This window comes from Dermacentor variabilis, chromosome 10 (genome assembly GCF_050947875.1).
Source record: "Dermacentor variabilis isolate Ectoservices chromosome 10, ASM5094787v1, whole genome shotgun sequence".
Lineage (NCBI taxonomy): Eukaryota > Metazoa > Arthropoda > Arachnida > Ixodida > Ixodidae > Dermacentor > Dermacentor variabilis.
The window spans coordinates 118,735,838-118,758,590 of NC_134577.1; the positions used below are offsets into that span (position 1 = coordinate 118,735,838).

General features: G+C 45.5%; 1 protein-coding gene across 4 annotated transcripts in view; it reads left to right on the forward strand.

Moving 5' to 3' along the window:
- LOC142560917 (DNA-binding protein SMUBP-2-like) overlaps nucleotides 1–22,753 on the forward strand; it is a 97,190-nt gene that overhangs the window by 16,695 nt on the left and 57,742 nt on the right. For 3 of the 4 annotated variants that reach the window (XM_075673337.1, XM_075673336.1, XM_075673338.1), the window contains 2 exons: nucleotides 1,973–2,173; nucleotides 19,393–19,611. In XM_075673337.1, the coding sequence (XP_075529452.1) occupies nucleotides 1,973–2,173; nucleotides 19,393–19,611 (420 nt within the window). The remainder of the gene's footprint in view (nucleotides 1–1,972; nucleotides 2,174–19,392; nucleotides 19,612–22,753) is intronic. The other variant, XM_075673339.1, reaches the window with a different exon arrangement.

Here is a 22,753-nt window from a genome sequence, read left to right on the forward strand (position 1 = left end):
CGTCTTTGTAATCTGAAACTAGCTGTTTGTGTAGTCTGCGTCGTAAAGGTGACAGTAGAGAATGCAGTGCCACCTTTGAATCGCAGAAGATCGTCCACTTGTGTGGCGGTTCATCACCGATGTAATGAAGGGCGGTAAAGAGTGCTGCGAGCTCTGCTGCTGTTGATAATGTGGCGTGAGTCGTCTTAAATTTTAGGGTTGTAACTTTCGCAGGTATCACGATTGCTGCAGCAGAGCTGTTTGGCAGGACAGATCCATCAGTGTAGATATGCGTAGAGTCACAGTAGTTCTGAAAAAATAGTAACCTCTGCTGTTTAAGGGCTGGTGGTGATAGATCAGCTTTTTTCGGCATGCCAGGTATTGTGAGGTTGATTTTTGGCTGAGCGAGGCACCATGGAAGAATCAAAGGTCTCGTAGCCAGAGTGAAACAAGCTGGCAATGATTCATTATGAACGGTTATCGTTTGGCTGAAAGATATGCATGGTCTGTCCGCTGGTAGAGAGGCTAGGCGGTGGCGAGGAGTCTTGGCAAGATGCCTTATATGGGTACTCAGCAATTCAATTTCAATGTGGGTCTTGACAAGGTGGTCTCTAGCAATTACTGTAGTAGCCACTGTTTATGCACTGTGAGGCAGGCCTAGGCAGATCCGGAGCGCTTGAGCTTGAACACTTTGTATTGTGCACAGATTCATTTTGCCTGTGTTGGTTATTGCTGGCAAGCTGTACCATAGAAAGCAGAGAAAAAGTACCCTGTACAGTTGCAGCATAGCACTTGTCGACATTCCCCAAGTCTTGCCAGTGGAAAACTTGAACATGTGGCAGATGCCTGTCAACTGTTTTTTTCACATGTGATATGTGAGGGCTCCATGACAAGTCCGTGTCGATAATGACACGTAGAAACTTGTAAGATCGAACATATGGTATTATTTGGCCATTTATCATTACGCTGTAGTTTGTCATAGGTTTGCATGCAAATGGCACTAGTGTGCATTTCTTGGAGGAAATTTCCAGGCCTTGATGACTGTATTGCAATATGTGCACTAAAGTAAATAGCTAAGAATTGATTATGTAGTTAAATATTGTTAATTATTCAGTTATGTCACTGTAAGTAATGTCCACCTCTTTGAGTAATCCAGCTCAATGAGTAGATTTGTGCTATATACCACAGGAGATTTTTAAAATTTCGTGAACATAAAAAAAAAAACACCGAGTTTAACTGCAGTTAAAGAAACAACCGGTGGTCAGAGTTAGTCTGGAGCCTTCCACCACAGCATGCCAGGTTTGCATTGAAATGTTACACCCTCCCAAACTGATTAGTCGAGGTAGCAGGACGCATACGTTACTCGGAACTACTGCCAGCTGTGTTCTAAGAGCAGTGCATACAGCTCACTTCACTGTTAAAGGGAACATGTGAATGTAAAGCATTTGTGTGTACAGCAAAAGTTGTATAAAGCCAGTTATATTTAATACATAACTAACAATGGCGGTGGCAGCGGCGCCGCCGCCGCCGCTGCTGCTGGTGTTGCTGTTTGACTTTATAGACTTAGCAGTGATGAAATTTCATCAGATATACTACCTTTTAAATGTTTTGTCAGTTTCAGTCTAAAGAAGCAATGCCATATGCTTTGCTGTGTAACTTACTGAAGACATATAAAGGAGATTGCATTTTATTGTGTGTCAGCAGCAAAAGTTTTTTGGCAAGAGGCCCTTCAGTGTAAAAGAAAGGGGCTTACTTTAAAGGATCTTAGTTCACTCGTGTCATGGGTATAACATAGTTTTTAAAGAATTCTTTACCAGTCTAAAATGATTTAGGCTTCCTCTTTACGGTCCCTTTAATATTTTGGAACGGGAAGCCCGGGCGACAAAAGTGTAAGGACTGCCTCAGGCTGAAGTCCTTGGCTGATGCTGCAAAATTGATGTGCAGTGGATTAGGTGGATGAGCTGCAGATGTGCCGTAAAAATTGGCGTTCCAGGTTTTAGTATGTGCCCCATCAAATGTTGCCGTCGACAACTTGGTGGAAAGACTCTCGGGCACATCACTGAAGGTTGTGCGCCTCGGCCACCCGGCACGCCTGCTGCCTGGCATTGCTTGGCACTCCCTCGATGCCATCTTGGCCCGGTCAGACGACTTCGGCATCATCGGCGACATCCGTAAGGAGATAGACGACCTAACGGTATGGCGTCATTGCAGCCAGGAGCTTGCTTTTGCATTTTTGCTTTCAATCATAGGAATGGTGAACCTCTGCCTAATGTCAAAACTGTTATAGATTTTTTTTTATACATTCACGTTTCTCTACTGAGCAGTATTGCTTTCAAAAAGTCAGTTGCCTGGTGTTTAATATCAGTCCCACACAGAATTGCCAGCCTCCAAAGCTAATTTCCACGTAAGCCGGTTAGAAAAATTCCCTAGATTTCCCTAGATTTTGCCAAAGTGCGGTTATTTAGTATGTTCTCTATAAACTGCGTTTGTGCTATGCAAATACACTGCAGATTTTAGTTTTAAGACTTATTTATGTATTCATTTGAAAGGATTTATTGAAGTCATTGTTTTGAGCTAATATGATATTGCAGTGCAAGTTACAATGCTTGCAACAGCATTTATTTGCACACAGCCTGAACAATGCCAGACATAGGAGCAAAATTTTGGTAAAATGCACATTCATATGCAGGAGATAGCTGCACTTCTTTATTGAGCAGTTGAAATATATACATACATAAAAGAAAAGAAATGCAATGAATGCTAAAATTAATAAAGCCCATATTGCCCGACTGGAGGCATACAAACTGCTCATGCTCATGTGTCACATAACAGGTTGCAAAAAATTTTTAAGTGGTCAGTAGATCGTTCATCCCAAATGGTACATGTCTTTTTGCATGAGGTTGATGTGACATTGGTGCATATAAAATTGTAACAGTGCGCTCCTAACAAATCTTGCTTGGCGTGAAGCGTCACCTGCAGGGTCACTGCTTCCAGTCTGTTCCTAGTCTTTGTCGTCTTGACAAGGTTAATTTGAGAGAGCTCTCTCTACAGTAATGCTGGAAAGAGGAAGGCATAGCAGTTTGCTCACGAAGTCACTTAGTGCTGGAAACATAGCGGCACCATCACCTTGTGTGGTGTGTTGCACACACACTTCCAAAAATGTTCCACACTTACATCCACTGGTAAAGCTTGATCCGTGTTTTGAAGATGTCTCCATTCGCTGTCGAGCTTGTTGATCTTTACCGCAACCAATAAATGGAACGAAGAAGCAAGAGGGGCAATTTAAGCAACACGTCTCTCTACCACAGAGTGGGGATCAATTGCCTCCAGCAATCTGTCATCTGTAAATTCGTCTGTAAGTTGTCTAGAGAACATCTTTTGACAATTTGACTTAAGCCTTCAATATAAAATTCCAAACATTTCACGCGGAAGTTGCGCACAGCTGTAAGGTCTATGTCTAGTGGCTTAGATAATTCTGGTGTTACCATGCCACCCAGGTAGACTTGCTCGAGTGGGACGAAGTTACTTGGGTCTTTGTATTGCAATCGATTGAGTAGCGTTTAACACTGGTATCGCAGGTTCGAGATAAATATTTCATTAAAGGTATGCAGACATTGATAGCACAGCTAAGTACGAACAGCAATATATATTTCAGTAAGCGTGATCTGTTAACTGCCGCAAGGCATCCACACTTTGTCATTTTCTTAACAATATGCATTCACTGCGTTGCTGTACAATTATAATTAAGTTGCAGGGACGAAAATCAAAACACAGCATGACCTCTGTAGTTCCAGTGTGACAGTGGTTTATTTCCTACATGTGTAAGGGGCAAATTTCCCAGAATTTTGGCAAATTTCCCTTTTGGCCTTAAGACAAGGTAAATTTTCTAGATCAAGGGAAATTTCCCCATGGTTTGGCAGCACTGGTCCCACAGTACCGTGTATGTGATGGGTTTCCTGTGGCCTTATTTTGTAAAGAGTCCCTTCGGCATCATTCTTTGAATCCTCTGTTAATTGCTTCTGTTCTAACAGTGATTCCGTGACTGCTTCTCATTTGTTTCAGTGATACACATATAACTTGTAGCGTAGAAATTCAAACTAGACAGAAATTCATAGAGAGTGGATGCTTGAAGTTATGAACTGTTTGAACAATGAATGTAGTTGAAGCCAATGTTTCAGCAATGGGAATCACTTTCATGAATTGCCACAATGAAAACCTCAAAGCATGGAACAATAATGTATATTCCTGTCCAATGCTTCCTGCTTGTATTTTGCTTTGCCTACTGAGGTGACTTGGCTTTTATGCTGTTCCGCTGCTTAGTATCAGATCATGGCTTGGATTCCCAGCTATGACAGCCTCATTTTGATGGTTGCAGTGACGCCAGATCAAAATTAAGCCCCAACTACTGCAACGGCAATTTGCTGCTTTGGTATACCAAATGCCGTCAGTTTTGATTGTATTTTTATTCCTGCTGTTGCCATCACAGCATGTTCCACGTATTGAACTGTGCACCTAAAAAATCTCTAATCCTTTCTGCTGTGTCATACAGCGTGTCATAAACCGACAACAGGAAGCATATCTCGTGACGCCACCTCGAGCGACAGCATACTGTGTATCGCCATGACGACACCATAACAGCACATAAAAACAATGCACGCAAAGTAAAACAGGCTTTTTCCACGCGTGTTTCCGAGGTGTTCACTCGAAACACAACAGTGGCGACGAGGATGGGATCGACTCGGTAGGGAAATGCCTTGAATTACTGAAACAGGCAGTTATGGTACCTGGGCAAGCGCCTGCATTCACCGAAGAGGAAGGAGGCTGGTCTGCGCTTAACGTATGCTCAGAAGCTCTCTTTCAAGCACAAGAAATCACGGGTACAGTAAAACAAGCTCTGCTGGTGGCTGCTCCGTCCAACAGTGCTGTCAAGGTATTCCCGGGATAATGCCACCCCAAAAACATGAACAACCTCACATACAGCGATGTCATCAAGAATCTGCAGAGCCACTACGAGCTGCAAGTCAACGAAACAGTAACCAGTTACCAGTTTTTCAGGCGCACACGGGCAGAAGGTGAGACAGTTCGGGATTTTGTAGCTGCACTTCGTCGCATGGCCGAAGATTGCAATATTGGAGACATGCTGCACCGTATGCTGCGGGAGCGCATAGTATGTGCTGTTCAAAATAAAGATGTAAGCTGTCTATTGTTGACCCGCAGTTCCCTGTCATTGAAGGAAGCAGAAGACTTCGCAATTTCAGCGGAAGTTGCTGTGGCAAACGCGCAGTATGTGTAGAAACTACCCTCCAAGAAGGCACACAACTAATTTTGTCAGGTTGGTCCACTCATGTCCGATGTCTAGGAAACAAAGTGGGCTGCCTTGCAGTGAACACCGGCCTTGCACCCTATGGGGTGCACTCTCGCATCAAGCAGATGATTTCCGTCATTTCAGAACAGTGTGCCATCGGTGCCAGAAATGTGGCCACTTAGCACGAGTGTGTGGAGCGTTGGGTGAAGGTACTAAGGTGAGGTGACAAGTGCACGCACTTTCTCAAAGCCCACAGGATAGTTCTGAGGACTTCGAAGCTTTGCACACGCCGATTGCGAATGAAGTGACAAACAGCGCTCACGTTAAGCCTGTTCTTCGCCAAATGAGTTGAAAAGGAGTGCCGCTCATGATGTTGGCAGGCACGAGGTCACCTTTGAGTGTGATTCCGCTGGCAGTTTTCGAGTAACCTCGAGGCAAGTAGTCACGTCTGCAGGCAACAATAATGAAACTGTTATGTTTCAAAGGCCCACTTCCTATCACTGGGAAATTGCAACTCAGTGCAACCATGGGTGGCGCGACAATTCATGCCGAACGGGTCGTCGTTGATTGTCCGGGACTGACGCTTAATGGCCGTGACACCATTCGAAGCTTCAATACGGCATGTGTCCCGGTACTCACTGCAAACGCAAGCAGTGTACAAGCGAACACTGCAGACAGAATGCTGGAAACCTTGTTATCAAAGTACATATGGCAGTGGAACTGCAAAGGTATCCAGCGCTAGAAGAATGTACTCTTACACTACGCATAGTAAGTCAGGCAGCTCACAAACTGAATGTCGCAGCACTCCAAGACACATGAGTTCCTTTAATATTGCCTGGATATGCTGCCTCTTATAACGGTAGCATACCATGTGTAGATCACTCCACAGAGTTTCAAACAATAATTACCAGAAGGAACTCTTGTGCCAGTGTCTATGGGAGCTGCATGCGTGGTGGTTCAGCCAGTATCGGGATGATGGATTTGCCTAAACTTCATCCTTCTGTCTTCAAACACTTTTGTGACTTTATAAACTCAACATTTTGAACAAAGTACTGCATTATAAGTAATTAAATAAGCACCATTAAAATTGTCCGACGGTAGGTTTCTAACACAGGACATCTAGTACGGAAGCCCGATGTTGAAACCATTGTGCCACGTATGCATGCATCTACAGGTGGCATAGAACAAACACCCTTACGAATTTCTCACTGGCAAGCAAGCGCGTTAAGATATTTGGCACATTTCAATTTGGCCACCTCGACAGGCTGCACCGCTGCACTTAGTAGCGATTATGTGTGTTCATAAGGTCTTCTGCCCTTGTTAAAGTGTAGATTGCTTTGAAACTTAGGTCAATGAAGGTAGATAAAGCATAATAAACAAAGCCACAAGAACATCTCAAGTCCCAAGCGCAGACAGATACAGATACTAACCATCATTCCCATGGTGGCTGAACGATTGCAGCCCCGCAGTTCCCTCTAGTAATTATTGTCGAAAATTGTATGAGTCACCCCTCTTCAAAAAGGACCACCCGTACCTCGAGTATCGATGGTGACACTTGTTGCAAATACCCACGCAGTGATGCAAGAAGCTATTGGTTGTATTAACAATCGGGACAAGGCAAGCATGCTCCTTCACTTCACTTCACTTCACTTTTAGTATTTTCTTAAAGACCCCTCAATGGGGGCATTACATAAGAGGTGGGGTTTACAAATGTTGTTTATTCTAATTAGCAGCTACATGAGTTCAGTGAAGAATATTAGTATTAAGCTTATCAGCAAACGTCGATGAACAGGTCATTTCGCCGATGTGACGGGGCAGGCCATTCCAGTCGGTTGATGATCAGCAAAAGAAAGATGCAGGGAAGGTTGTAGTATGGCTGCGTGAACGGGTTACTTGCAAGGAATGCCCTGCACGCAGGGAATGGCGAGAGGGTGGGGCCAACACTGTGGGGATGCGCGACTCTCGCGCGTCCCCTGATATGTTTTTCCCGCATAGCGCGTCTCCTACAATCCGGCTTCGCGGCGTGGCCTGGCGCCCGCGGCGGTCGGAGTGGTTGAGGCGCAGTACGAGAGATGGCGCGAGTGTTGCGCTGCTATCGGCGGGGTTACTTGGGCGCCGCAAGACAAGGCGCTCTCTCTTGGGTTCGGGACACCAAGCAGCACGGACGTGCCGTGCCGCACGTGCGCAGATCCATGCTTCTGCGAGACCGTCTCGCGTGGCCGCCTTCAAACGCGCCACCGTTCGCGTGACCGTACGCGCGAACGACCAGGCGTTGGGATCCAGCATGGGGCGAACATATTCGCTCGCTATCCGGTCGCGGTGAGTCGGACTTCTAGATTTGTCGCGCGCCCATCAGCATGTTTTATGGATAGCAACTCGGCTAGCAGGCATTAATCTATGAAAGGTGCAATAAATGCCCTTGTGATTGTTTGCACTACTGTGTTGCTTCGTTCCTTTGTCCCAAGAGCGGGTGTGAGAACCCCACAACACATATGGTGCATGATGGAGTGAGCTGTAATAAATCTTTTTAAAGAGGATTAACGAACCACCGGAATGTCGGGATGATAGCGTGTTTAAGGCAGACTGTGCTTTTAGTAGTGATATGTGTATTCAAGTTTCGGATGTACGAGTGTCTTGAAGTCTAGTAGTTTCACGTGTTGTGGTGCATGACACAGATGGCGTTTTAGGAATCCCAATGTTTGGTTAGCGGAGGCAGTAATGCGTGTTACATGAGCAGACCAGTCTAAGTCGTATGAAAGGGTGATGCCGAGGTATTTAAATGTGTCCACTTTTTCTATGGTAGTATTAGTAATATTATACGGCGAGTACAAGGGCTGATGATGGCAAGTGAAGCACATTACTTTACATTTATTGGGGTTAAGGGTCATTAACCAGTTATTACACCAGTCTTGCACTTTGTTAAGGTCATTTTGTGACATACTGTGGTCAGAGTCGTTAGTAATTATGCGATAAATGACACAATCATCAGCAGACATACGAATTTGAGAGGGAACGTTAAGAGGAAGGTTGTTAATGTAAATAAGAAAAAGTGGGGGCCTAGAACGCTACCTTGTGGGACGCCAGATATTACAGGAAGGGGCGCGGAAGTGTGATTATTGACATGCACTGACTGTGATCGGTTAGTGAGGAATTCAATAACTCAATTTAAGATGTTGGGGTGCAGGTTCAGCTGGGAGAGCTTAAGTATTAGGCGTTGGTGAGGTAACTTATCAAATGCTTTAGCATAATCCAGAAAAATTGCATTGAGTTGGGTTTTAGCATCGAGATTCACATGTAAGTCATAGACCAACATAGCAAGTTGCATTTCGCACAAGAGACCCTTACGGAAGCCATGTTGGGATGCTTGAAAGAAGTTGTTGGTGTCAAGGAAGTGCATAATTTGGGTGAAAATGACGTGCTCCATTAACTTGCAGGGTACGCTGGTTAGGGAAATTGGTCTGTAGTTAAGAGGCGAGTTTTTATTACCTGTTTTGTAGATTGTAATGACCTGCCCTTTCTTCCAGGCGACAGGGATGCTACAATAGGATAAAGACTGTGAGAAGATTAATCTGTGCTATTTCTCCCCATAAGGCCTACTATATCGCTTTCATTAACAGCTACCGCCCACCAAAAAGCATGATCTGTTGGCCAACTGTGGAAACAACTTTTGATCTCCCATCGCATACAAGACATTTAGTTAGTTGACCTTGTGGGGGTTCCACTCTGCGTGCGGCTAGGGCTGAAGGCAAGCTCCGGATCTAGCCCCACACAGTTGCTCTGTGGTACTCCCCAACCCGTAGCGCGGGAATCGCAGCTACGTCGGGTTCGAATGAATAAGGCAACCAGCAGCGTCAACTGCAACAACGTTTATTGCTACCAGCAATAAAGAACACTGGCAGAGGGGCGTCCTCTCTGTAATGAGTAATAATAGGCTGGCCTCATTGCCCGGGATAGTCAGGCAAATGAGGTCACTCACGGGTTGCGGCAGGTACTCCAGTCCGGAAGGTTAGGGGCCCGGCATCAGAGAGCAAGGGTCTCCCCTGGTGGCGCTGTTTTGTACCTTTTTACCTTGGCAAGGGGAATGTCCTCCTCGCCTGTCAGCTACCTTCCTGCGAGTCGGGGAGGAAGGGTGAGCACGCGCCATGAGAGTGAGGGACAAGTGGGAGAGGGCATAGTGCGCCTCTTCCATGTCTATGCCGGCTCTCGACACGACCGCAACGACACGGGGGAAAACGGGCACGTGTGCTCCCCACAACTTTAACTGTCACCATAAAACTTGAGGCTATAGGGTGGTAGATAGCTCCTACAGTTAGCATTTGAAGCACGTCTTTTTCTTTTAAATGACACAATAATGTAGACACGCATCGGGAATCACAGGGAATGCGACACCAATCTCGACCTTATTTGGACCCGCACAAGAAGAGAAGGGGTGTGGCAAAACACTGTTGAAACACTCGGCAGTGACCACTACGTATTAGAGGCCGCTGTTCCCATCAGCCATGATAGGACAAGGGCTCGTACGAAGGCTTATTGCACATGGACTTACCTCACCGATTGGCATAAATTTAGACAAACAGTGGCTGACACCCACATCAACTCTCTGCAAGAATGGGAGCTACTCCTCAAGCAAACACATAATGCAACCACAAATGTGGTGCAATGAACAGAAGTTCATCCACAGGTGGATTGTGATCTCATTGCTCTTTGGGATAGGCACCACAAACTAATCTGATCCTGGAAAAGCGAGCGTCTCAAAGAAAGGCTGGACAGTGCTACTAAATAGGCACTGAAATATGATGATCATCTCGCTGCACATAATTGGATGCAGACTTGTGAGACTGTGGGCAACAACATGCATACAAGCAGATCATGGGCACTCTTCTGCAGCCTCCTAGGTCAGACAAAAAAGAAGGGCCACCTGAAAGCACTTTAAACAAAAGACAACATGTCAGCAAGTGAGCTTGCTGAATGCATTGCAAATCACTTATTTCCTACGGACACACGTCGACCATAGCACCAACACCTCCCTGAGCTGGATTGCCAACCAGTCATGGAAGTGGACCAACTGTTCACCATGCGTGAGTTAGAAGCCACCATCTGTACAAGTAAATGTAATACAGCTCCCAGAGGGGATTGCATAACGAATAAGGTGCTACACAAACTGCCAGATGACTACCAGCAATATTTATTGGGCATGATAAAAGGCATGGCAGCATGGGACAATCCCCTCGGTGTGAAGGGAGCGCTGAAAATATTTCCCCATACTGAAACCTGGGAAGCCCTCGACTTCCATCTCGAACCTGTATCACATTTCCCTTACCTTATGCCCTGGCAAAATCATGGAAAAGGTTACCCTTTAGAGGTTACGCTGCGTCCAAGATTCCAACACTGAGATATACACCAGAGGGATCAGTTATAGCAAAGTTAGGTCAGCGGAGCATGCCGTGCTCGCCCTTGCTGAAAATTACTCACACAAGAGCAGTAGTCAAGTACGAGTCATCATTGGCCTCGACATTAAGGGGGCCTTTGACAAGACCTTTTCTCACAAGGCCATAATGGAATGTCTCCGCAACATCCAAGTGGGACAACGCCTCCTATTACTACATCAGGGACTTCCTAGCTAATCACACAGTGCAAGTGTGGGTCAACGAAGTTAGAGCACAGACTCAATACATTACCGCAGGGGTACAGCAGGGCTCCATCCTCTGCCCTACCTTATTTTCACTTGCACTCCACCAACTCTCACACATACTCTAGGAGGTACAAGACCTGGAATACACAATTTATACCAACGACATCACCCTCTGGGCAAGCAAAGGGTCCCCAACCCAACTTCAAGAGACCTTACAGCAAGCTTTAGACACCAATAAGGAATTCCTTTTAATATTACCTTCCCCTTTTCCTTTACCAGTGTAGGGTAGCAGAGTGTTAACCTTCCTGCCATTCATTTATCATTTGCTCTCTCTCCCCCTCTCTCTCTCACTCCCCCACCCCTTCCCCTTACACAAGAAGGATAACTGTCTCCAGCACCAAGTCTGAATACTTGGTCATCATTGACTGGATGGGCTCTTTTGCAGAAAAGGGTCGCAAATAAATTCCTCTCACAGTAGATGGTAGTATGATATTGCAAACACAACACACGAAGGTGCTTGGATTCTGGCTCCAAGACAATGGCGGCGCTCCAACATGGATGCATGACATCACACAGCAACTCTTACAAATCAAACGTCGACTCGAACATGTTACATGGAGGGTTGGGGGCCTCAAGGAACAGCAAGCACTAGGAATTGTAGGGGTTGTCCGTAAAGTAATGAGACTGGGTCTGTTAATAAATAGTCTCCTCGGACATCGATATGCTGCTGCCAATGCGATTCCCACTCTGCAAAGGCTCCCTGGAAGTCAGCTGCCGTAATCTCTTTCAGAGACTTTGTGGCAGCCCATTAGAAAGTGAGAACATTGTTGAAATGGTGACCTTTCAGGCTTCTCTTGTGCTTTGGGATCAGGAAAAAGTCTGCCAGGCTCACATTGGAGTTGTACGGTGGCTGCGGCATGGTGCGGTGGCTGCGGCAGATCAGGTTGGCAGTCACAACAAAGGCAGTGTGGGCTGGAGCATTGTTGTGGTGGTGTTTCTACTCATTGGCATCTCCGGTCGTTTTCGTTTGACGGCTCTGTGAAGGCACTCAAGGACTTCTTTGTAGGACATGGTGTTTACGGTTTGTCCTAGTGGTACAACTTGTTTGTGGACTACCCCACTCTTGTCAAAAAAGACAATGAACATTGTCTTTACCTTGGACTTCAACATTCTCCCCTTCTTGGGGTGGGGGTGAGTTCACGGTGTGCCACTCCGACCTTTGGCGCTTGGTTTCGGGGCCGTACTGGAGCTTCCACGATTTGTGACCTGTTATTACGTTGTCTAAAAAGTCCTATTCACTTTCTAACTGCACCAGCATCTCGCGGAAATGTCAACTTGTCATTGTTTTCGTTTATCACCCAACACCTTTGGCACCAATTTTGAACAAACCTTCCGCATGTTCAAATTTTCATAAATAATTTTGTGAAGCATTTTTTTACACATTTTGAGGTCTTCGGAGATTAATCTGATACTCATACAATGGTTGGAGTCCAGAAGATTTTTTACTTTGGTCACATTTTCATCCAAATCACTCGTTGAAGGGCGTCCTGATTGCTCCATGTCTTCAGCAGTCTCCCGTCCATTTTTGAACTCGCTGAACCACTGAAAAACCTGGGCCTTTGACAGGACATCACCTCTGTAAGCCTCCTTAACCAAGTGTGTCTCGGAAGTGGTTTTGCCCAGGTGAAAGCAAAATTTAATTGCGTACTGTTGCTCCGGTGAACGCTCCGTTTTTTATGTTTTCTGCCGTGACAAAAACTCGAAAACAGCTTTTGCGCCACTTCAGATCCTCACTGTGACAGAGCTCGGACACGATCGCTGACCAGTACGTTACCTAGCTTAGAACCTCCACCACAAGTTCCGCCTCTGGGGAGCGCGCTACTGGTGACTGCAGTGCCGTGCAGGAAGCAGTATCATTACTTTACGGAAAAACCCTGTATTAAAGCCATGGCACTTCTCAGAGTCGTGAACCAAAACTCTTACTTGCAACTTACGAAGTCGCAAAAAAGCAAACTGGAACTATTGCTCCACAAATTGATCAAGACAGCACTTGGTCTCCCCTACTGTGCCCCTAAAAGCACAATCATGGGGTTGGCCGTGTTGCCCAGTCGCGATGACATCAGCCAACACACAAATTAAGCACAGCATACACAGCTCCAAAGCATGCCTCAAGGCTTCTCAGTGTACTTGGCCATCTGGCAGACAGGATTTCACAACCACGCCAACACGACAGCATGCGGGTTGGTTCCACGAAACACGAATCTAGAGACACGCAGAACGTTGAGCAGGCAAAGCACTCAAGACAGCACAGGAAGACCACTCTCTACATCGGCACCTCTTTGGGACAGAGAGGGTGTGGCACAGGAGTAGCAAAATCAACAGTAGCGTTCTCGTTGGGGCTACATGAAAACATCACATCATAGACTCACATGGAACTTCTTGCCATCATCGAAGTGGTTACTGCACATTCCTCGCATGGCAGAGATATCATCATTAGGACCGACTGTCAGGCACCATGTGGGGCTCTTATCAGCAACCGTCTGCGGTCAGATTTACACCATATATTGACTTAATATTTCATAAGACAGATAAACAGTACAGTCAGGGTTAAATGGCTTCCTGGTCATGCAGGGATTGGGGGGAACAAGATCGCACATGCCATCTCCCATGCGCCTCTTCTGGACCCCCCTCTCTGATGGCAGGAGCCATTGGACCCTGGAGAAAATTTAACTCTCGTGCGACTAGACCAGAGAGACAGAGTAGGTGAGCTCTAAATGAACACCGTGCTCCTATTACCTGCACTAAACATCATTGCTGTGGTGGCGTGCACAGACAAACTCCCTGCCAACGCCACACTTACACTACATACAGGGAAGGCTGAAACGACCCACCTTTCAGGCATGCGGTGGCTTCCCAGACAATGCCCATGTTTTGTGGGATTGCCCAGGAAGCCGTGCTGCCGTGTGGAAATGCCTGGCCTCCATTTCACCTACACAGCATCCAACAATCCTGGAGGCGTGGCTGAAGGACCCCTGTCTTCAAAGTATACAGGCCTTGGTCATGCTTATCATGAAGCTCAGCCTGGCCGACTGAAGAGAGAACATATAGGCTCGGACTTCATAATGATCATCATCATCAGCCTATTTTATGTACACTGCAGGACAAAAGCCTCTCCCTGCGATCTCCAATTACACCTTCCCTGCACCTGCCTTGCACCGCAGCTAGAGGCTGCAACAAGGAGCTATGATCAAGAGACACAACTCAAGGTCATCCAGCAGGTCTCGGCAGCTCTAGAGAGGCAGCGACCGCGCGAAACCGAGGAGAAGGGGGGCAGCACCCCCAGGAAGGGGGCGGCGGCCCTCTCGGACCCGCGGAAGTAGCAAGGGACCAAGACCTCAAGGAGCACAACACAAGAGACTGACGTAGTGGCCGCGTCGCGGTGAAAGCTTGTCCTCCCTGCGTGGAGGGTGCCTAACTGATTCTGCAGGCATTTTCAATAAAGTTGTTCTCTCTCTCTCTCTCTCTCTCTCTCTCTCTCTCTCTCTCTCTCTCTCTCTCTCTCTCTCTCTCTCTCTCTCTCTCTCTCTCTCTCTCTCTCTCTCTCTCTCTCTCTCTCTCTCTCTCTCTCTCTCTCTCTCTCTCTCTCTCTCTCTCTCTCTCTCTCACCAATTGATTCCAACTAGCACCTGCGAATTTCCTCATTTCATTGCACCACCTAGTCTTCTGCCTTCTTCTACTGCACTTCCCTTCTCTTGGTACCCAATCTTTAGCCCGAATGGTCCAACGGTCATCTAACCTATGCATTACATGACCTGCCCAGTGCCATTTTTTTTCTCTTAATGTCGATTAGACTATTGGCTATACCCGTTTGGTCTCTGACCCAAGCCGCTCTCCATCTTTGAAGGTTATGTCTAGCATTCTTCGTTCCATTGCTCTTTGCGCGGTCCTTAACTTGTTCACAAGCTTCTTTGTTGGTCTCCAAGTCTCTGCCTCATATGTCAGCACCGGCAAAATGCACTGATTATGCACCTTTCTTTTCAATGATAATGGTAAGCTTCCAGTCAGGAGCTGACAACGTCTGCCGTATGCAATCCAACCCATTTTTATTCTTCTTTGAATTTCCTTTTCATGATCAGGGCTCCCTGTGGCTACTTGACCTAGGTAAACATACTCCTTCACAGACTCTAGAGGCTGACTGGCGATCTTGAACTCTTGTTCCCATGCCCAGCTACTCATCATTATCTTTGTCTTCTGCATATCAATCATCAACCCCACTCTTACACTCTCTGTGTTAAAGTCCTCAATGATTTGTTGTAACTTTTCTGCATTGTTGCTGAATAGAACAGTGTCATCGGCAAACCGAAGGTTGCCAAGATATTCGCCGTCAATCCTTACTTTTAAGCCTTCCCAGTTTAATAGCTTGAATACTTCTTCTGAGTATGCAGTGAATAGCGTTGGAGAGATTGTGTCTCCCCATCTGACCCCTTTCTTTATAGGTATCTTCCTGCTTTTCTTGTGTAGAATTAAGGTAGCTGTAGAACCTCTGTAGATATTTTTCAAGGTATCTATGTAAGTGTTCTGTACTCCTTGATTATGTAATGCCTCTATGATTGCTGGTATCTTTACTGAATCAAATGCCTTTTTGTAATCTATGAAAGCCATATGTCCAAACTGATTGTACTCTGCAGATTTCTCGATTACCTGATTGATGACATGGATGTGATCCATTGTAGCGTATCCCTTCATTGAACCTGCCTGTTCCCTTGGTTGACTAAAGTCCAGTGTTGCCCTTATTCTATTGGAGATCATCTTGGTGAATATTTTATATAATGCTGGGAGTAAGTTAATAGGCCGTTAATTTTTAAATTCTTTGATGTCTGAGTTTTCTGGGACCCTTGCAGTCGATAGACACTTCGTACAGAGAGTAACCAGTTTTCTAAGCATTATGTCTCCTTCATCTTTGATTAAATCTACTGTTATTCCATCTTCTCCTGCCGCTCTTCCCCATTTCATGCCTTGCAAGGCCCTTCTGACCTCATCGTTAGTTATAGGAGGAGTTTCTGTATCCTGTTCATTACTGTTTCTAATGGAGCTATCCTGACTCTTCTGGGTACTGTACAGGTCAGTATAGAACTCTTCTGCTGCTTTTACTATAGCTTCGAGATTACTGATGATATTACCCTGCTTATCTTTCAGTGCATACATCTTGGTTTGTCCTATGCCAAGTTTCCTTCTCACTGATTTCAGGCTGTGTCCATATTTTATGGCTTCTTCAGTATTTCTCACGTTATAGTTTCTAATATCACTTATCTTTGCCTTGTTGATGAGTTTTGACAGTTCCGCGAATTCTATCTTATCTCTTGAGTTTGACACTTTCATTATTTGTTGTTTCTTTATTAGGTCCTTTGTTACTCGGGAGAGCTTGCCCACTGGTTGCCGTGGTGCCTTGCCTTCCACTTCAGTTGCTGCCCCTGAAGCCAGCCTAGTTACGGTTTCATTCATTACATCTATGTCATCTTCATCTCTCTGTTCTAAGGCTGCATATTTGTTTGCAAGCATGAGCCTGAATTTGTCTGCTTTTACCCTTACCACCTCTAGGTTGACCTGTTTTTTCTTGACCAATTTTACTCTTCCTCTCTTCAAAGTGACGTGAATCGTAGCCCTCACTATCCTATGATCACTGCACTTTACCCTACCTATCACTTCTACATCCTGCACTATGCTGGGATCGGCAGAAAGTATGAAATCAATTTCATTTCTTGTTTCACCATTAGGGCTTTTCCAAGTCCATTTTCTGTTGCTACGTTTCCTGAAAACGGTGTTCATTATTCTCAGCTTATTCCTTTCTGCGAATTCTACCAGCATCTCTCCCCTAGCGTTCCTAGAATCGACGCCGTAGTTGCCAATTGCCTGTTCACCTGCCTGCTTTTTCCCCACTTATTGAAGTTTGAAGGTTTATTACTAATTTTGATGGTGCAAACGGAACATGAGAGGCATAGAAGAGGATAACTTGGAGGCTGACTCTCAACTGAATTTAAATTGGAAAAAATAAGAAAGAAACATGCATGGGGATGAAGTCAAAAACCGCAAGAAGCAAGAAATGGAATTGCATGTGTGCAACACAGATGTGCTGTTGCCAATATTGAGTGAATGGCATAAGGATCACCGTTGATGTGAGCAATTAAACATTCCAATTTGATAAAGCTCGAACAGCTGGTGGATGCGTATGTTATTCTTAATTTCTTCCGCATGTTTATGCCTCAGCTACTTGTTAGTTTGGCTGGCTTGTGTGTTTAAAGGGCAATAGATTTGGCCAAAGGCATGCACTGACAACCACATCACATTTAAGGCCCCGCTTTCTTCTTTTTTCGTTGGGAGGCACTTGAGATGTGAATTTGCACACTCTGCAGTGGATGGTTTACCGAAGTCACATGTCATGACCAGTGACGTTGCAGTCGGTTTGTCTAACGTTCATGTGTGTGATTCTCCGGCAGGAGGCGGGGTTCCCTCATGATGACAAGCTTTCTTTCATTTGAAATTTGAGCTGCTTTTGCGCCGTGCAGTGGTTTGACAACTACAGATGCAGTAATCAACACGCACATGGTACTTGTCAATGCTGACTTTTGATGAGGGGCCCTTTAAGAGAGAGCCAACATGACATGGCTTATTTGTAATTTAAAGAATTCTAAATGTAGGTCTCAACCTTCATAAATATGCTAGTGACTGTCGGACCACACTAAATAATTTACTGTGATGCTTGCACTTCGGTTTTGGTAACGAGGAGGTGGATGCAGTATGGCATCATGGTACATGATGCCATACTGCATCCATACTGCCATACTCCATACTGCCATACTCCATACTGCCATACTGCATCATGGTACATGGGCACTCTTCATTTTTTTTCAATTATTTTTTTATTTATGAAATACTGCAGACCTTGTAAAAGTCCAAGCAGAAGGGATGAGGTATATATAAGATAAAATACTGAATGTAAAAAAACTGAAGTACAGTACAAAATATCGCAACAAGCTTTTTTGGGTGAAAATAAATACTGTATAATAAAAATTGAATGTAGTATTATACAAGTAATAATGAAATCTTTGAATGCAACACTGCATTATGAGAGAAAATGTAGAACAGTTTATAACAAAAGTCATGGCATAGAAGTCGCAAGTCACGAAAGGGTGGTAGCTTGGGCTGGTCGGTGAAACATTACTACTCCAGGCAATGAAAAGCCCTTTTCAGTGGTGCACAAAATGTTCAAGGAAGAAGGTGACAGGACAGTATGCCTTCTTCCTTCCTTCAATGTTTTGTGCACTAAAAAAGGGTTTTTCTTTATCTGAGGTCATAAAAGTAACAACAAAGTTATAGAAGAGAATATATACCACTTGAAAAGAAACAGGTTCTCTAACCTTGAGAGCACACCTAGTTTACATATAAATTCGTTCTAAGTCTGCGCTTATTAGTTTTTCTACAGTTAGACTGTTTCGCTCTGTTATTGTGCTAGTTCTGGCATTGTAAGGTGTTACTGTGATTGCTACAGCTGCCACGTACAACCACAGCGCTGCAGTTCTTAATTTTCTGTGGGAGGGGGGGAGGGGTAACATCCATCAAAACACCCCCTTCGCACCTAGCATTACTGCTACATGACATCGGCAAATTTTGCTCTGTGTCATGATGTGATAATGACATGTCAGTGGTGCCTGGTGTTGCATTTCAAAAATACCTTATAAGTGTTTCTATACTTCCCTGCCCTGGTGGTGTAGTAGGTTTGGCGTTGAGCTGCTAAGCCCGAGGACACGGTATCAAATTCCGGCCATGGTGACAGCATTTCAGTGTAGGCGAAATGCGATAATGCCGATGTACCATGCATTGGTGGGTGTACGTCAAAAAACTTCATTTGGTCCAAAATTGATCCAGAGTCTCCCACCATTGCATGCCTCATAATCATATCATAGTTTTTGGTGCATAAAAACACATAATTTAATTTTTTTATTCTCATAGTTCGTGTCACCTTCATGTCCAAATTTCATGCAAATTCTTTTACGTGCAAAAAAGAAATGTGGTGTGGTTTCTAAAACTATGCAAATATGTGCTGAAATATGCCAGTACTCCTTTAAGTTTGGGTCCAGAAACTCCTTTCAAACATTTGTAATTCAACTGACATTGTGGTTGGCACATAGTGTAACCCCTGAAAAAAGTGCAAGCAATGTCTGCTAAGCAGTCAGCCTCAGTCCACTCACTCTTTTTGCACTAGACTTTAAGAAGAGAATGGATGTACTACCTGGAAAAGCTGTTTACCCTGTGAGATGTTTGGTCCAAAGGAAGTACACTGGTTGCATGGAAAACTTACCAAAGTTCTCAAAAAGGTTTTTGCTTATCAGAGAATTTAGTTCAACTGAGTCTTATTGTGAGCGTCTCAGTTTATTTGTTTCCTAACAGACTCTTTCCTACTTTTGTGATCTTTCTTCAGTCCTCAACTGCCAAGAGCAAGGCCAAGGGCTACCAAATGCGTGGCAAGCTCGCAGAACTGCGTAAAGAGCTCAAAGACCGCGAGCGCAGGGCCATTGGCCGAATCCTCGCCAATGCCGACGTGGTGCTGTCGACGCTCACCACGGCCTCAGATGATGGGCCACTGAGGAACCTGCCCGATGGCCACTTCCAAGTGGCCGTCATTGATGAATGCTCGCAGGTTGGGGGGCTACTCATATACCTTAAGATACGGAGCATGCGTCCATGCTAATAGTGTTGTGTGGAATTCCAGCTGTGCATCCCCCAATTTTACAACATTCCATGCTTTACGATGGATTAGTGCAGTCCCAGCAAACTGCCCATAGATACAATGCATTAAAAACCTAAATTATACAATGCGACCCATGCAGAACTGCGAACCCAACGGCACGAGCGTGAGAAGTGCCATCAGCTTCCGGCAGCTCCCTTGCAGCGCCGCCCATTCCCTGAGAAAGCGGATAGCGCCCCTTCGCATGTGGAAAGCTACGACTGGTTTCTGGCCTCCCTTCTAGCCTTCTTTTCTCTTCCCTTGCGTTCGGTTCCCTGTCATCGTTCGTTTGCCTTCCCCCTCTTCGCGTCGCTCAACCACCTCCCGCCTTCGTCCCTTTGTTGCCATCTCATTGCCCATTCTCTCCCAATGTTTTCTTTCGGCAGCGCCCGCTGCCGAAAGAAAACATTGGTAATTTGGTAATGGTAATGCTTGATACCTTAAAAATTCAGATTTTAGCTCTGGAAACATAACATAACGTTCATAGTAGGAGTAACCAGTAATGCCATGTGGCTTTGACTGTGTGTTTTCCTGCTTAATTAAAATTTCAGTGTTTGTCCTCTGTTTTTTTCGTGCAACCCTATTATAACAACTATCAGTTATAACAATGCAATTTTCTTGACACTTGAATATTGTTATAAATGGGCTTGACTATACTTACATGTCGATTTTGTTCATGTATTGTTGTGACAGTTTTTGTATTTGTATAGGTTGTAAGAGTCGTTGAACGATCTCGCCGCTGCCACCATTTGTTTTAGAGTTGTCGAACGATCTACGAGCTGTAGGCCGATCTAACCGCTGCCATTCAGATGTAAGATTTGGCAGTCGTAGCTGTACGGATGAACTTGGGAGGAACTAGGTGAACAGGATTTATTTACATTATTTACATCTTAGACAAGACATACATCGACAGTCTAGCGTGACTCCCAAATGAAGCCCGCAAGACTAAACATACAGCACACAGCTTACGAGCACACAGCTCACGAGCACACAGCTCACGAGTACATTTCAAGCATGACAACGAGCACGCAGCTCACGAGTACATTTCTAGCACGACAACGAGCACACTCTAGCAGCCGACAATCGCTGCTTATAAGCACTCTGCTTAACGTCACAGTTCGACGTCATTGAAGATGACCCGCCCTTTTGGAGGAGGATGAGGGCTGTCGACTTGGAGGAGAATGAGGGCTGTCGATTTGGAGGAGGATGAGGGCTCACATACACGTGCCGCACACATACACAGGTGTAATGATCCGGAGCCGACGTCAGAGGGGCTTCGTAGAACTCTGAGCCGTCCCGGGTGGCGCGGCCAGGTAGCACATTGTCTGGTGTCTCGAAAAGCTCATGGGGAGGTTCCGCCAATTACCTCCCCTCGAGAACTCCCCTGAGCTGACCCTGCGCCACGTGGCTGCCGGTTATCCGCAGTTCTCTGAAGTGCGCCCCGTCCCGGTTGGATGGAACACGTGCGACGGGCCGATCCTAACAGCTCCTCCATGGCCCGGAAAAATCTCGCCTGGCCAGTGCTGGTAACCGCTGGGCAGGAAGAGAATGGCTGGCGAGCAAGATGATGGCCAGGTAGCTCTGCAACCCCTGCGCACTTTCAATGCCTTCAACCATCTCACACTAACTGGCACAGAAGAGTCGACCCAGCAACACAATACCGCTCAGCATTCAAACGCCCGGAATCAGCTGTTAACCTACCAGGCTTCCTATCAAAATTTCAATACAAGTCACTCAACTGGGAATCCCAAATTTTGCCGCAAAATTTTGTCCCGCCAAAGCGAGCGTTCACGTTCCTCTTGAGTTCGACCAAACCCGACCGTCGCGCTGCACAGGAGTAAAGGTTTACGCAGAATCAAACTGAAGGCTCTTAATCACCAATACCTGAACATAACTTAAGCAGCCTAACTTCATGAACAGCCTGTTCTTACCTTATCGCAGTGGCGTACTTATCTCACGTACTGTTGCGACTGAACAGTCTGGCCAACTCCACAGGTACGTAATCACAAACACGCTAGCTTTGTGGTCCCTATTCCGAACGCATACTTGCGTCTTACGCAAACATTTCATTACGCTTACTCACATTTGTTCCTTTAGTCCACACAGGACACGTTCCTTAAACGAACAGCCAAACTTGTGTAACTTACGCAAGATAGAGGAACCTTTGAACAAATGTCTTCTAATAACTAGCTCTACGCACGCGTACTAGAGAAGTCAGAATATGGCTGCCCTCAACACACACGAGCAACCCAGTCATAAACGATATGCTTCCCTCCGTCCGCACAGGACACGCGCTAATGGAACTACGAACTCTTAGTGTAGATCACGCACTTACTGAAAATCTATCTGCTTAACCTTAGAAAATAAAAAGAAACACATAAAAATGAAGGTTAACTAACACACGCGTTACGATAGGCCTCTCAACGATAACCTTGACACTCAGGTTACTTACACAAACAAAAAAAAGAAAGCCTTTTTACTCATTAACTAACAACTCGCTAAACTACAGGTTTACTTAAAACGCGTCTTTCAACTCTCGGAGCTTCTCAAACAAAACAAAAACAAAGCTCATACCTTTACCTACTGAAAGAAACTGTAGTCTTAAATCGTGATATTTTTCAAATGCTCAAAAATAAAACAAACCACGTTTCACTTCTATTGAAGCTCTCATGGCCTCACGTTCCAAACACTTACGACTGACTCATACTTTTGAGCCGTACTCGAGGTGGTCGCGGTTCGAAAGCTATTCTGGCCACCCAGGAACAACAAAAGGGCTGACTCACTATCAGCTCCTCCAAGACGTTACAGTCTCCTGCCAATTTGCGTCCTGGCGCCCCTCTTTCCTCACGAACTCGATTAACCGCGTCGCGCCTCCTTACCATCTCATCTCGTCTTGCCACCTTGCACTTCTTTGTCCTACACGCTGAGCTTCGAAAAGAACGACGGAACGACGAGGAATTTAACTGCCCCGTGCCCTTTGCCCGTGTCCGTGCAGAACATGCTTATCGGTCTCTCTTTGACCGGTGGCTCGAACGCGTTGGGTGCGTCAACATCG